General features: G+C 37.1%; 1 protein-coding gene across 5 annotated transcripts in view; it reads right to left on the bottom strand.

Annotated features, from left to right (window-relative positions):
- TMCC1 (transmembrane and coiled-coil domain family 1) overlaps positions 1–15,892 on the bottom strand; it is a 244,387-nt gene that overhangs the window by 53,972 nt on the left and 174,523 nt on the right. The window contains exon 1 of one of the 5 annotated variants that reach the window (XM_039231307.1): positions 6,047–6,111. The exons of the other annotated variants lie outside the window; for them this stretch is intronic. Within the exon in view, the coding sequence (XP_039087238.1) occupies positions 6,047–6,073 (27 nt within the window). The 5' untranslated portion in view covers positions 6,074–6,111. Of the gene's footprint in view, positions 1–6,046; positions 6,112–15,892 lie in introns of those variants that run through there. 5 annotated transcript variants of the gene reach the window in all.

The raw sequence follows: 15,892 nt of genomic DNA, 5'->3' as shown, positions 1-15,892 counted from the left end.
GTATTGGTTTTTAGGAGTAGAACCCAGTGATTCATCACTTATACATATAATACCCAGTGCTCATCCCTGTAGTCCTTACTTCTTAAAGATCTGTTTTCTAATTAACAGCTTCCTACTGTTGCCAGTTCTGTTCCTAATAGCTCTTTTGTGAGAATCATCTTGGAGTGACATTAAATGATGTTTCATTTTGAACACACCTCATCTCTAGAGTGATGGCCATTAACAGAATAAATGAAAAGCCTTTATTTCTAGAAAACTGAAAACTCCCTTAAATTCACCTGATAACTGTCAAATAGGACAATATGGGATTCAGTTCCTTGATAAGAGAAAGGCTGCACAATATTTGGGGGGAGGTGGGATATCAAAGATATTTAATGTTATTGAACTTCAAGCAGGCATCAAAATGATTTCTTCCCATTTTAAAATGACAATACTGTAGCACATTTATGTATATATTGGTAAACCTCTCTGGGTATACTAATAATATAAATTCCATCAGTGTAGCAGAGAGCGTATATGTTTTACACTTTGGTAGAAATTTCCAAATTACCTTTCAGAAAGATTATAGCAATTTGCACTACTACCAACAGTGAAGTTCTAGGTATCAAACTTTTGTATTTTGATTACTCTGATAAGTGAAGACAAGATCTCAATTATCAATTGCATTCTCTTTATTAAGGATAAATTTGACCATTGTTTGATATGTAATTTGAACATACATATTTCTTTTTCTGTGAGCTCTTTTGGATTCCCATAAGAATTAGGACATAATTAAAATAGGCCTAGATTTTTGAAAAACAGACAACAGAGGAACCACTAGAAATAAAAAGTCAACTTGAGTTAGGCTTCCACATTCTCCAGAAATGATTATCTATAAACTTATCCTCACAAGTTTCCACTGAACATAAAATACTTTCTTCCAGCCAAGTATCAATCTAAATAGTTGGTATTCTTTACTTATCCTCAGACTTCCAACAACCACTACACTTTTCATTAAGGGCTAATGAGAATTAAAGGACATATTCTAATTATATTTCCTGGGTTTATACATCTTAAACTCTATTTTATTTGTCTGAAAAATAATCTGGACTGTTCCCCCAAACTATTTTAAAATAAAAAATAGACTCCTAAATATATCTAATAGAGTCAAACAGAGGATTAACACAGGATTCCTTGTCCTTTAGGTACTGAAGAAGCACCTGCGGTTCACACATACACACTCACACAACCTTCCCTCTCCCGTCCCCTTCCCCCTACATATGGGAATTAGAAATATAAACATGAAGCTGACAGTTACAGTGACAGAGAAGGGAGTTTCTCTAAAGTTGACTTTTCTGCATTTTTTATCTCAAGACTATATACTGAAGAGAAAATGTTTTTCCTCCTACCTTGAACCCTGTCCTCAGTCCACCTTATAACACACACACTCCTCCCCATGCTCAAGGTAAAATTATATGAATTTAAGCCCAAATGAGCCTACTTTTAGTTTAAAGGCCCACTATTATTTAACTGGAATCAAATTACTGACACTACTTATTCCCAGGCTAAAACTAATCTCCCTTCTCTAACTTGTAATTTGTATAATTTTTCTTTTTTGTATCACCTTCCTGCTTTTAGTTATTTTTGCAAGTTTTTATATTTTCTAATAGAGACCATGAGTCCTTAAGTCAGAAACTGTGTCCTACACTTTGCTGAACTCCTTAGAGCACCCACCACAGTACTTTATACTAAATGGCCAGTCCCTGTTTTATTCTTTAATTAAAAGTGAGTTCATATTTGTAAAGTGCTTTGAACAATGCCTGCACATGTAAGTTTATTAAATAAAATGAAAGAAATGAACCAATTTTCCCCCTCTACTGAATTTTTTCCATCAGCATGACTTTTCCATCTCCCACCTTAACGAAACTTTTGACCGCATTTCCTCTACCGCGTACTGCCCAATGCTCCCTATTGAAGTAAAACTAATAAAAAAGGTCTAAAACTCAGAATCCAAATCCCTCTCTTCCCATTCTCAAACTCACTCAATTGGTTTTATCTCATCATTCAACCAAAAACTTTTTGGCAAGATGACCAATTATCCCTACATTACTATATCCAAAGAGGAGTTCTTAGTCCTCACCTTACTCGACCTATCAGCAGCATCTGACAGAGCTGATGTTCCTCTTGTCCTGTGAAGAGTTTCTAATACCTGGCTTCCAGTACACCATACTCTCTTGATTTTCCCCATCCATCATGAGCTTCTCTTCCTCCTCTGCCTCTTCTCTCCTTTAGTTACATTTATTCTCTCTCAATAACTTCACCTAATCTCTGGACTTTAAATACTATCTATTGTGACACTTCCTTCAATTTTATTTTCAGCCTGCAGACTTCCCAAATTCCAGACTCATACAGTCATTTATCTATTCAACATTCTTACTTAGATGTCTAACAGACATCTCAAACTGAACTCTTATTCTTTCCCACAAAACCTGCCCCACCAGCAGACTTTACATCTGTTAATGACAAATCCATTTCCAGCTGTTCCAGTTAGTTAAATCCTTGTAGTCATCAATTTCTCTCTTTCATACCTTATACCTAATCCATCAGAAAATGCTGTTTGATCGTACATTCAAAGTCTAACCAATTCCCATTATCTTCACTTCTGCTATTTTACTTTAGTCTGAACCATGACCATATCTTGTCTGGATTACTACAATGGCCTCCTCCCTGGTCTTCCTTGGCATCATATAATCTATTCTCAGTACTAAGCCAGAATGATCTTTTAAAAATATAGGGCACCTAGGTGGCTCAGTCAGTTAGGCATCTGACTGTTGGTTCTCAGCTCAGGTCATGATCTCACAGTCTGTGAGCTCAAGCCCTGCATCAGGCTCCATGCTGTCAGTGCGGAGACTGCTTGGGATTCTCTCTCTCTCCCTCTTTCTCTGGTCCTCCTCTGCTTACATTTTCTCTCTCTCAAAATAAATAAATAAACTTAAAAAATTTTTTAAATATATAAATCAAGTCATGTCACTTCTCTGCTTAAAATTCTTCAATGTGTTCCCTTTACATTAAAAGAGAAAGCCAGTCCTTAGAAACAGCTCCAAGGGCATTTCTGAACTGATCCCTCTCTGGGAGATTAATAGCCACAAATTCATCCAATCTAGTATGCTCTTCTCTTTACAATTTGACTTCCTTATTCCTTCCATCAAAAAGTGGAATCTATTTCTCCATCCTATGAAACTGAGTTTGGTCATGGACTTGCTTTGGCCAAATGAAACACCAAATGTGACAGAGCAGAGACTTGAAATGTGTTCGTACATTGGGACCTGCTCTCTCTTGCTGCACTGAGATCTCCAGTAGGCTTTACATTTCAGTTAATGATAATTCCATCCTCACAGCTGTTCAGGCTAAAATCCTCATGCCACATGAAGACAGACTCAACTGACACCCGGCACCAACTACAAGACATGTAAGGGAGGCCACCTTAGACCATCCAACCCTACTGGAGCCACCTAGCAACTATAGTAACCTCCCGGCCAGACCCCACAAGAATGACCCAACTAATCCCAGCCCAAATAGCTGACTCACAGAACTGTGAGCAAATAAAAAAGCTGTTTTAAGTCACTAAATTTTGGAGTGGTTTGTTATTTAGCAACAGACAATTGAGAAGTTCTATTGTATCCTGGACACCCCATTCCCACCACTGCCCTCCCTTCTTGCTCTGGACACACCAACCTGTTTTCTATTCCTGGTATATATCAGGAACACTCCTGCTTTTGTTTTGGCTGTACACTCTACTGGGAATGCTCATTTCTCAGACAGGTGTATGGATAACCAGCTTACTTCTATGAAGTCCTTCCTCAAATCTCTTTTTTTAAATGAGGCTTACAATCGCTATCTTGCTAAAAATAATGGTCTACCCCCAGCACTTCCAATCTCACTTACCCACCTTTATTGTTTTTATGGCCCATCCTCCTCCTCTAACACACTTCATCATTTACTTATCAGGTTTATTATTTGTTGTTATCTTTTCCAACTAGACTGTAAGGTTTAGATGTGAGGGGAGATTTATTTTATCTTTTAAAAATTCACTGTTAAATATAGTGACAGCCAATGTAAATAACACTTATTTAAAAGATAAAGCAACTATACATGACCAAGTGATTACATGTGTATGTTCTGAATGGCCACTGTAAGTTACAGGCATTTATATAGAAAACTCAGGCAATGTCAACACTGCCACGGAGTTGTCTGGAATGTTTGCATTACACATATGACTTAAACATACAGATGTGCAGTGTTGCAGGGTTATTAGGAAAGGAAAATATTCATCTTTAGAACTGGTCAACAACTCAAGATATTTTGATCTTATTAAAAAAATAGATACAAGTTTAATATTGTCCAGCTTTCAAAATTCTCCATTTATTTCCTAGAGTCAGATATTTTCCCCTCATGAGTCTTCCTTCAAAATATTCATTCTGTAGTTTAGAAGGAACTCTTCACAAAGCATGTTGCAATCTCATGCAAGGAGAATATATATACAAACCCCAATCTATAGCAGTTTGATACTCAGAATTACAGAAACAGAGCAAATACCTCATTTCTGAATATTTTAATCACTGTTTCAACTAAGAGTACTTAGTTCACCACAGTCGATGAATAGTTCGTGAAGTGATAGGGAGACATGGGTAGAGAAGATAAGAAAACAGTTTGATCTACAATCATTTACTCAGGTACTCAATATATTTTTTAGCAGATTTTCTCTAATCATGAATTAATACAATCATGTAGAAAATCAAAAATGTTTAAATTATGTTTTATGTTCCCCTCCGCCCTTTTGACTATTAATAAGTGGGGAAAGGAGTTAATTTCTGGTTTTACTATCAGTCTCTGTCTCCTACCCTTTTAAGGCTCTAGTATGAATTTTTTCTGTCTCACCACCCCATTCAACCTGGGCTAGCATTCTTAATAACATAGATAAGTAAACTGACCTTTTATAACCCCAGAACAAACAGAGATGTGCCAGGGTTTTAAAATCCAAGATACGGAACAAACAGAAAAAAGGGTAGAGAACAGAGCCACAAACCTCTTAACAAAGTCAGTATTTAAATTATTAACCACAAGGTATAAGACAGTAATTTAATATCAAATCCCAGAGTGAAAAATCTGGACTTAAATCCAATGGCTCAGGGCAAACAATATAAATGTATATTAACTTCAGAATAATGCTTTTAGCATTATCTCTTAGAAAATATCTATGTATCATTTTAAAACCAACTCAAAAAATCATGGTAAAATCAAGCTATGGGCCGTTTTCTACTCAAGATTAAAGATCAAATGTGAAAATGGAGGTTGTGTTGCATAAAGCTGGATCATCTTCCCATCCAGCTATATCACAGGGACCTGTTCTGACCTGGAGACATAAACTTTAGCACTGTGATAAGTGCACACTGCTTCAATTCAGAAAACTGCCAAGTCTTTGGGAAAAATACACTGAAAACAAGTAGCTGAGTGACAAGAACCTTTGTTTTTAATGTGAGTAATATTTCAAATGGCTCTAATCCAAATTCTTATTTGTTATGCATGCCTAGCATCTTCAAATTTAACCCGAGTTTTTCCCAAGCTAAAACCTTGCCAAAGGCAAACAACATTCTTTTGTTTATCAAAGGAAACACTTATTTTCTGATAGCTATTTTGACTGGGAGAGTGAGGATGACATTTACTCTGCACTGAAGCAGCGCAGCACACGAGAGAGTCAGAACACTCCAGTACGATCTGAGCATGCCCACACAGGCCAAGAGTGTTCTGTACATTCCGCCCAAATAGCTATGGGCAAAATGAACTAGGAAACACATAACATGCTTTTTGATTATTGCAACCTCACACGAGTCAGTCCAAAAATAGCAAATGCCCATGGCTGAGATCTACTGCTGAAAAATGCTGAGTTTTCAGCGGCTCAAAGCATTTCCTGTGTCTCTTTAACCAGCCCCCACTTAAAGCTGTAGAATTATAGGATTAAGGAAGAGGTTTAAAAAAAGAGACAGATACACACACATATACAACATACGGTTTCCGAGGAGAGTGAGGGTTCCATGCTTGTAAGAGAGAAAGAGGAGGAATATGCCGAGTAACCCTCGGGTTTCTCCCAGATTTGAACATGCTGTACTGTGGCATGAGGTCAGCAGAGACTGACTCCAGCCCTGTGAGGCTGAATTCTACCCTGACAAAGCAGTATCACTGTAATATGAAGCAAAAGGATCCAGGGCATGTTGGCAGCTGTACAGAGTGGCTGTTCTAGAAAGTAATGGCAATTCCAAAACAAGAGATCTATGCTGTCACATGGGATAATCTTCAGCCCAGTTAAGCAATAAGCACCAAAAATACTTGAATCCCAAACACAGGCAGCTCAAAATATAAAAGGTAGGAAAGAACTTTTCTTCTTGAGCCTATTTTGTGTCTGGAGGAAATGAACAGGAAGTGGGAAATTTGAAAAGCTATTGGTTAACTAGATTTGTATCACTAACAATATATTGATTTTGATCTGAGCTGAGGCACAGTCTTCTGGACACCGTGACCTAGCTAAGGAGCCCCAAACCTTCTCTGTGATTTTACAACAGAGCAGGGAAAATATCCTGAAAGTGATTTTTGGTAATGGATAAATGCCAGAACTGAAGATATGGTAAATAACCTCATTTCTCACATATATCCAGAAGTCAGAGGTTGCTATAAATCTAATGCACATTTATTGTTTCTTTTTAGGTCACTAAGAATCTACACAAATGTACTTTTAGAAATTCTTGCTTGAAGTAAGAGGAACACTAATGAGTCTTACCAAGCAAAGGAGCCAGAACATGGAATTTTTGTCAAGGGAAAATATAAGGCAATGAACATGTAATACTTCAAATTTTGTGGTCTCCCTTACATTATGAAAGTTGTACTCTAGATCAGAAGTGACCCAATATTTTTAATAAGTAAAATTTAGTCAGGAAACAGCAGTAAACACAGGACACAGAGATGAAACAAAATGGTATGAAAGAAACAACAGTAAAGCAAATTAAGTTCTTCAATAGTTCAGTATTAGCATGGAGTAAATGAAGCTAAAAGAATTTTTTTTTAAGTAGACTCCATGCCCAACATGGGGCTTGAACTCACAACCGTGAGATCAAGAATCATATGCTATATCCATTGAGCTAGCCAGGTGCACCATCAGGTAAAAATTTAAATAAGTTGAAAATTTACTGTATGCTATAATATTGCCTTAAAAAAAAAGTCTTTCAAAGCTCTGTTACTTACATGAAAAAGTCCAAACAGACAGCCAGGTTATGTTACACAATGATCTTGATGATCATCAGATAGATTCCTGCCTCCTTTTCCCACTCTATCTTTTATGTGTTCCATTCACAGAACTACCCATTACTGGCATTTTATAGGCATAGAAATAGAAAAGTAGAGAGGTTAATAACTTGCCCAGAGTCAAATGGCTAAATGGTAGGGCTGAGATTTAAACCACAATGTACAATTCTGACTCCACACTCTTACCTATTAAGTAGTGACATAGTGATGTTTAGAATAAGAACTCTAAGCAATCAGGAGAGACAAACACATGAGCACCTACAATGATGTTAAGAGAGAGAAAAGTGAAATCACTGCAGGATGGAGAAAAGCTTCAAAGGAAGAAGTAGAACTTGTGCTGAGCTAGCTATTCATTCAAATATCTGACGCAATATTCTGGAGAAACATCAAAGAACAAACAGATTATGCCTATATTCTAGCTAGGGACAACAGCCAAAAAAAAAATAAATGTAATAAAATATATACTATATCCACTGGTGGTAAGTGCTATGAAGAAAAACAAAGCAGAATAAAGAAGACAGAGGATGAGGGGCCTTCTCTGATAAAATAATATCTGACCAGAGACCTGAATGAAAGAAAACATGTGACTCTCTGGGGAAAGGTGTTCCAGGGAGAGATACCAAGTTTGAGGGCCTTCAGACAGGAATGGATTTGGTTTGCACAATGAGTGAATAAGGGAGAGAAGGCAGGAAATAAGAATAGAGAGGCTTAGTGGATAGAAGCAGGGTCAGACTGTGTTGTGTATGACATAGGAAGTCAATGGAAGTCTTAAGCAGAGTAAGGAAAGGTTTTAGATGAACAGGATCACTCTAAGAACAGACAATGCTGGAGTGAGTGAGGGCCAGGGGACAAGTAACAAGAGTGCTTAGGAGGCTATTACAATAGTCCATGCAAGACAACTGAAGTGCCTATGACATATTATCTGACATCCATTAAGGGAGCAAAAAACAGGTATTAATAAATACATGATGGAAGTGGGAGGTTAGGTTAGAAAGAAATAAAGGAAAAGCTTTTCCTTTACAAGGTATACTTGTAAGCTTTCCTTACAAGGTATACAACCTTGAATTTTATAATTATTAGCTTACTAGTAGTGGGTTTTAAAAGGAGATATACATAATTTGATTTTTTATATAGATTTCCAAATTTCTGATCAAGTTTTTTGTATTTGTAACCAAATACACAATAGGCAATTTTACCATTTCTAATACAGTTTTCCCATTCATTAAAAATTTTACTTGGGGTACCTGGGTGGCTCAGTAGGTTAAGCATCCAGCTTCAGCTCAGCTCATGATCTAATGGTTCATGAATCTGAGCCCCATGCTGGGTTCTGTGCTGACACCATGCAGCCTGGTTCAGATTCTTTGTCTCCCTCTACTCTCTGCCCCTGCCCTGTTTGCACTCTCTCTCAAAAATAAGTAAATAAATATTTTAAAATATTATTTTTTTTTACTTAAAGATGTAATCTAGCATCTTATTAAGTCTGGGAAACAAAAATATCACCAAACAGAAAACAACTGCTACTAGGTAGTTTCAAAATAGGTAGTTTTTAAATACTGGATATGTAGTTTACCATACTAATAAGTTTTGCTTTAGGTCATTTTATAGGGACCTCTGAAAGAATTACTTTTAACATGAATTTCTGTTTTGGTATCCAGACTATCAAAGGAAATTTTGATTCCTATTCTAGGATATACAGGGAACATTGCCCAGAGAGGTCATTATTATCAACTGAAAAGAAATAATTGTATTTTTGAGTTTGGAGCTTCTTTATGATTTTAACACAAGGCCAACAGAAAATAAGTTTGTGAGGGCAATTAAACACTCCTTTGGTGCAAAGGTTTTAAGTCCACTGCCGAAGCCAGGAGACATAAATTAATGTTTTTTATTTCCTCCTATGAACCAGAATAGGAATAGAAGAGGGCATCTGATAAATTCTATATAAACCTGTACAGACAGATACAGCACTATATAGCTACGGACTTTAGGCCAAAAGTGAATAGGCTTAGTAGGGGAACAAAAAGAGTTCACCATTCATACCTCATCTACAGAGGAAATGGTGTGACTAACAAAGGGACGAAACTGTTACACCCCTTAATTATTCTCTCCAAAGTCCCAGACAAAATTTTCTAAGAGGAGGGATACTTATTCAATAAGTATTACTATGTGCCAGGCTCTGTGTTTGGCATTTAGGGATAAAAAAGTGAGTAAAGATGAACAGGTCTTGCTCACTTTAGAGATCGTTTGTATTTGTATTTTCTATTTCTCAACATTTATAAAAACTCACACCCTCTTCAGTACCTTCTCATTCTATACCCAGTGTACCCTCCCCAGTCTGGAATCTTTTATTGTTTTGCTTCTATAATTTTATTTTGGAGATTAAATTATACTGACTTTTTTTTTTTCCCTCCAAATTATGCATCTCCATTAAGAGATCCTGGTCTCTAGAGCTGTCAAGGGATGTTAAGAAGCACTATTCAGATTAAACACTTCATTCTGTAGTATGAAACCCAAAGTTCTGAAAGAAGAAAAGGAGGATACAGTTGTGGTCAGATCAGGTCTAGAATCCATCTTTTCTATTTCTCCATTTGTGTTCTTTCTACTACACAGTGCTGCTGCCCTCCTATCATCTTTTTCCAGCTTATGTATTAATTTCATAGCAATCTCATTTCTTGTGTTTACCACTGCTTAAAAACAAAAGAATAAAGAAATTAGCAAAAAACAAAAATACCCTCAGTTTCTGCAATGTACTCATCCTGTAGAATATTTCTGGTTTAGTATTCCTGCCTTATACCTTCACTATATAAAAACCTAATTGGAGGCTTTTTTGGGGACAAATTACTTCTCTGGATGCTGTCTGAATATATGTTCAAAAGTTTCCTTTCTAGCCCCAAAATTAATCCCATGGTTATCTGCAGTGCTACATGAGCTCTTTTGTACATTTAAAAAAATTGAGATATAATCAATAAATATAACATTGTATTAGTTTTAGGTGTACAATACAATGATTTGATACATGTGTACATTGCACAATGATTACCACAATAAATTTAGTTAACATCCATAACCATGTATGGCTACAAAGACTTTTTCCTTGTGCTGAAAACTTTTAAGATCCACTCTCTCAGCATCTTTTATATATATGTGAGTGCTTTTGGATGGAACCCCATTCCATGCTGAGGGTCAATTAATAATAGAGTTATGGGGAAAAGTAATCGGGTAGACAAAGAATGAACTGAAATCTCTGTCAAGATGTGGGTCTATAATCATTGCTACTTATAGAAAAAGAACATATTTTCTTTTTTTAAATGTTTGATTTATTTTTGAGAGACAGATAAAGACAGTGTGAACAGGGGAGGGTCAGAGAGAGAGGGAGATACAGAATTTGAAGACAGGCTCCAGGCTCTGAGCTAGCTGCCAGGAGAGCCCAATGTGGGGCTCGAACTCCTGAACCTGATCATGACCTGAGCCGAAGTTGGACGCTCAACTGACCGAGGCACTGAGGTGCCTCAAAAAAGAACATATTTTCAACATGTTTAAACAATCACAGTTTACATTAAAAAAAAAAAAAGTAACAAGCAGTCTTGGGCGCCTGGGTGGCTTAGTCGGTTAAGCATCCGACTTTGGCTTAAATCATAATCTTAACGGTTCATGAGTTTAAGACCTGCGTCAGGCTCTGTGCAGACAGCTCAGAACCTGGAGCCTGCTTCAGATTCTGTGTCTCCCTCTCTCTGCCCCTCCCCCGCGCGCTCTCTCTCTCTCTCTTAAACATTAAAAAATTAAATAACAGGCAATCTTCAATTACTCCAAGCACTCACCATCTGTGAGACACAATAATTTGGAGGTCCCTAATGAGTCAACACTTGCAGTATTCATGCCCTGTGCAGTCTTCCCACACAGACTCTGGGCTTGGTCATGGGACTAACTGTAGCAAACAATGATTTAGCAAGCATGATGCAGAGACCTGATTAGTGCTTAGAAATTGGAGACGGTTATTTGAACACCCATGGAACCCACTGGCTATGCTGCAAAAAAGCCCAACCAGCCACATAGGGAGTAGTAAGAGTGGAAGAATAAAGGTCACTGGTGAAGACCCACAGATAAACTCTGAGTCAATAGCTAATACATACTGCTAGCCACATGAGTGAGGCCATTTGGACCTTCTGGGCATCCCAATATCCCAGGCAACACATGGAAAGCAGAGCCACCTGGTCAGTCCACAGAATCATGGCATATAATAGTCACTTTATGCCACTAAGTTTTTTTTTTAATGTTTTATGTATTTCTGAGAGAGAAATAGCATGAGCAGGGGAGGGTCAGAGAGAGAGGGAGACACACAGAATCCGAAACAGGCTCCAGGTTCTGAGCTAGCTGTCTGCACAGAGCCCAATGCAGGGCTCGAACCCACGAACCGTGAGATAATGACCTGAGCCAAAGTTGGACGCTTAACCAACTGAGCCACCCAGGTGCCCCTATGCCACTAAGTTTTTAAAAACGGTTTTAAGTTAGCACTATAAAATGGACTTTTTAGACATGTGTAGTTGAATGAATTTTAAAACATGCATAGATTTATGTAACTACCAGCACCATCAGGATAAAGAGCAGTTCCATCGTTGTAAAAGACCCCACTGTGAAAAATCCTCATTATTCCTAATCACTGGGGAAATGCAAATCAAAACCATGACCTCATACCAGTCAGAATGGCTAGTATGAAAAAGACAAGGAACAAGTGCTGGTGAGGATGTGAAGAAAAAGCAACCCTTGAGCACTGTTGGGGGTGTGGGGAGGGATACAAATTGGTACAACCACTGTGGAAAATAGTATGGAGGTTCCTTAAAAAATCAAAAATAGAATTACCATATGATGTAGTCATTCTACTACTTAGTATTTACCCGAAGAAAACAAAAATGCTAATTCAAATAGATATAGGCACCCCTACATTTACGGCAGCACTAGTGACAACAGCCAAGATAGGGAAGCAACCAAAGCTTTCACTGATCAATATGAATAAAGAAGATATGGTATATACATACAATGGAATGTTACTCAGCCATAAAAAGAACAAAATCTTGCCATCTGCGACAACATGGATGAGCCTAGAGGGTATTATGCTAAGTGAAATCAGTTAGACAAGGACAAATATCATATGATTTCACTTACATGTGGAATGTAAAAAAGCAGAATGAATATACAATAAAAAAATGAACGGACTCTTAAAGTACTCATAAAGAACAAACTGGTAGTTGCCAGAGGGAAGGTGAGGGGTGGGTGAAATAAAGAGTATTAAGAAGTACAACTTCCAGTTATAACACAAATCACAGAGATGAAAACTACAGCATAGGAAATATAAGACTGTATGTCAATTATACTCCAAAAATACATAAATACATAAATGACTCCTTGTGTAGTCACACCTAATCCCACCACTAATGCATAATCTATTTTTTTCACCATGCTTTTCTCTTTTTGAAAATGTAATATAAACAGAATTATACAGTATTTAATCTTTAAGATGATTTCTTTTACTCAGCATAATGCCGTTGACATTCATGCATCCAGAATGTTGTATGTATCGATGGTTCAATTCTTTTTATCGCTGAGTGTGGTATATGGATGTACCACAGTTTGTTTATCGATTCACTTGCTGAAGGACATCTGGATGTTTTTCACTTCTTGGCAATTATGAATAGAGCTGCTCTAAAACACTGGTGTGAAGGATTTTGTAAAGATAGAAGTTTATGTTACTATAGGCTAAAAACCTGGAATGGATTTTCTGGGTCACATGGTAAGTGTATATTTAACTTAAAAAAAGAAAATCAGCAAACTGTTTTCCAGAGTAGTAAATGGTACCATTTTCCTTTCCTAAAACAAAGTATAGAGCCTGCTTGGGATTTTCTCTCCCTATCTTCCTCTCTAACCCTCTTCCACTCTCAAAATAAATGAACAAATTTTATTTTATTTTTTAACAAAGTTTAAAAAATAATGAACGTTATTAAATTTTGTCAAATGCTTTTCTTGTATCAAGTGATATACATGGTTTTGATTCTTTGGGTTGTCAGTATTGTGAATTACATTGTTTTGATTTTCAATTACTGAACTAGTATTGCATATCTGATATAAACCACACTTAGACATGGCATATTACTCTTTACATACATTGCTATGTTCAATTTATTAGTGCTTTATGCAGTATTTTCTCATCTATGTTCATGAGGGATATTGGTCTACTATTTTGTTTTCTTGTACAGCTTTTGTCTGGTTTTGACATCAGAGTAATGCTAGCCTCATAAAATAGAGTCCCCTTCTCTTCCATTTCCTGTAAGAGATCACACAGAATTGGTATTTCTTCTATAAGTGTGTGGTAGAATATGCCAGTGAAACTATGTGATTTTTTTTTTCAGAAGATTTTTTTTTTAATTTTAGAGAGAGAGAGAGTGCACCAACAGGGGAAAGGCACATAAGCAGGCTCCACACTCAGCACAGTGCCCAACGTAGGGCCTGAGTCCTTGACCCTGGGGTCCTGACCTGAATAAAAATTCAAGGGTGGGATACTGAACCAAATGAGCCACCCAAGTATCCCTTGTAGTTAAGCTACAAATTTCATTTCTGCGGTACCTGGGTGGATCAGTCAGATGAGCATCCCGCTCTTGATTTTTGGCTCAGGTCTTGATCTTGAAGTTTGAGAGTTCAGCCCCACATTGGGCTCTGCACGTACAGCACAGAGCCTGCTTAAGATATATTCTCTCTCTCAGTCACTCTCCCCCTCCCTCCCTCTCTCAAACTTAAAAAAAACAAAACTACAAATTTCATTTATTTAATAGTCATAGAACTATTCAGGCTATCTTTTTAGCTTAGGTGAGTTCTGGTAGTTCACTGAGAATTTGGTCTCCTTCGTTAAGTTGTTGATTTAGGTGTTCAGAGTTATTTATAGTTCCTTAGAACAATCTTCCTTTAATGTTTATTTTTGAGAAAGAGAGAGAGACTGAACGAGTGAGTAGTGGAGGGGCAGAGAGAGAGGGTAACAGAGGATCCGATGTGGGGCTTTAACTCATCAACCCTGAGATCATGACCTGAGCCAAAGTCAGACACTTAACCAACCAATTGAGCCACCCATGTGTCTTAGAGAATGTCTTTATTTTAAACCTCATTCCTGAAGGACACTTCTGTCAGACATAAAACCTTAAGTAGAGAACCCCCTCCCCCCCTCCCCTGCCCAACAGCAGTTTGAAAATATAATTCCACTTCTTTCTGTCATCCAAGATTTCTAATGAGAAATCTGCAGTCCTTTGAATAGTTGTTACCTTATAAGCACTGCATCATTTTTCTCTGGTTGCTTTCAAAATTTTTTCTTCTATTTTGGTGTCATGACAGTTTATAATAGTTATGATGTGTCTGGATGTGAGTATCTTTGCCTTTATTCTTTTTAGGATTTCCTAAATCCATAAGTTTGAATTTTATAGGTTTAGGTTATTTGCCAAATTTGGAAAGTTTCTAGTCATTAGTTCTTCAATCAATTTTCTCTGCTATTCCTTTACCTCTCCTGCTGGAACACTGATGACATTAATGTTAGACTTCTGTCATTGTCCCACAAGTCCCTAAGTTTCTCTTCAATTTTTTTTTCTCAACATTCCTCCTAATCTAATGGATAATTTCTACTTATCTTCATGTTCATTGACTCTTTTCTCTGTCATTTTCATTCTGATATTGATCCCATCCAGTGAATTCTTTTTCACTTATTGTAGTTTTCAGTTCTAAAATGCCTATTTGGTTCTTTATCTTTACGTCTTTTATTTCTTTGTTGAAACTATCTTTCTGTTCATTCCAAAAATGCTTGCTCTTACTTGCTGGAACATTTTTATCATTGCTACATTAGAGTTTTTGCCATTGCTTAAGTCTGAGTTTTTGGCAGTGGCATCTTTTCCATGTGAACTTGTTTTCCTTTTTTTTCAGATGCCAAGTATCCTGGACTTCTGAACATTATTATAATATTCTAGGTCATCTTAAAATCCTATGGAGAATATGGACATTTTTCTTTTAGTAGGCAATCAACCCAGTTTTCTTCAGGCTATAGTTTCTGACCAGCCTTCTGTGGACTGTGGTTTCAATTCAGTTAAGTTTTCAGTCTTTGTGGTACTATTTGGATCTATCCCATATGTGTACCTCACCCTGTTCCCAATCTGATACCTGAGCAGTGGTCTAACCATATATAATATGTTATATTTATTAGGGAGCAGACATGCTGTTTGGGGTTGAATTTCTACATGTATAGCACATGGATAAGCCCAAGAGTTCATCACAAAATTTAAAGAGTTTATTTCCCAAGCTTCTCCCTTTTACGATCTCCCTAGTATTTTTTGGTTTGCTAGGGCTCCCCTTTCCTGTCACTTATCCAGAAATCTTGGACATTATTCACTGTCACACAGTTTCCATAGTGCCTATGTCTGGAGCCAAGCAGCTGAAGGAAAGGAAAAAAAAAAAAAAAAAAAAAGCAAATGGGGTTATTCTACCTTCTTGGGACCAAAGCTCCACTGATCTTAAAGAAACGTTCCCTACCCTCAGAGCT

Source organism: Hyaena hyaena, unplaced genomic scaffold (genome assembly GCF_003009895.1).
Source record: "Hyaena hyaena isolate Hyena2069 unplaced genomic scaffold, ASM300989v1 scaffold_56, whole genome shotgun sequence".
Classification (NCBI taxonomy): Eukaryota; Metazoa; Chordata; class Mammalia; order Carnivora; family Hyaenidae; genus Hyaena; species Hyaena hyaena.
Note: the sequence above shows the minus strand (reverse complement) of the source record. Positions and strands in the feature narration are given on the sequence as shown.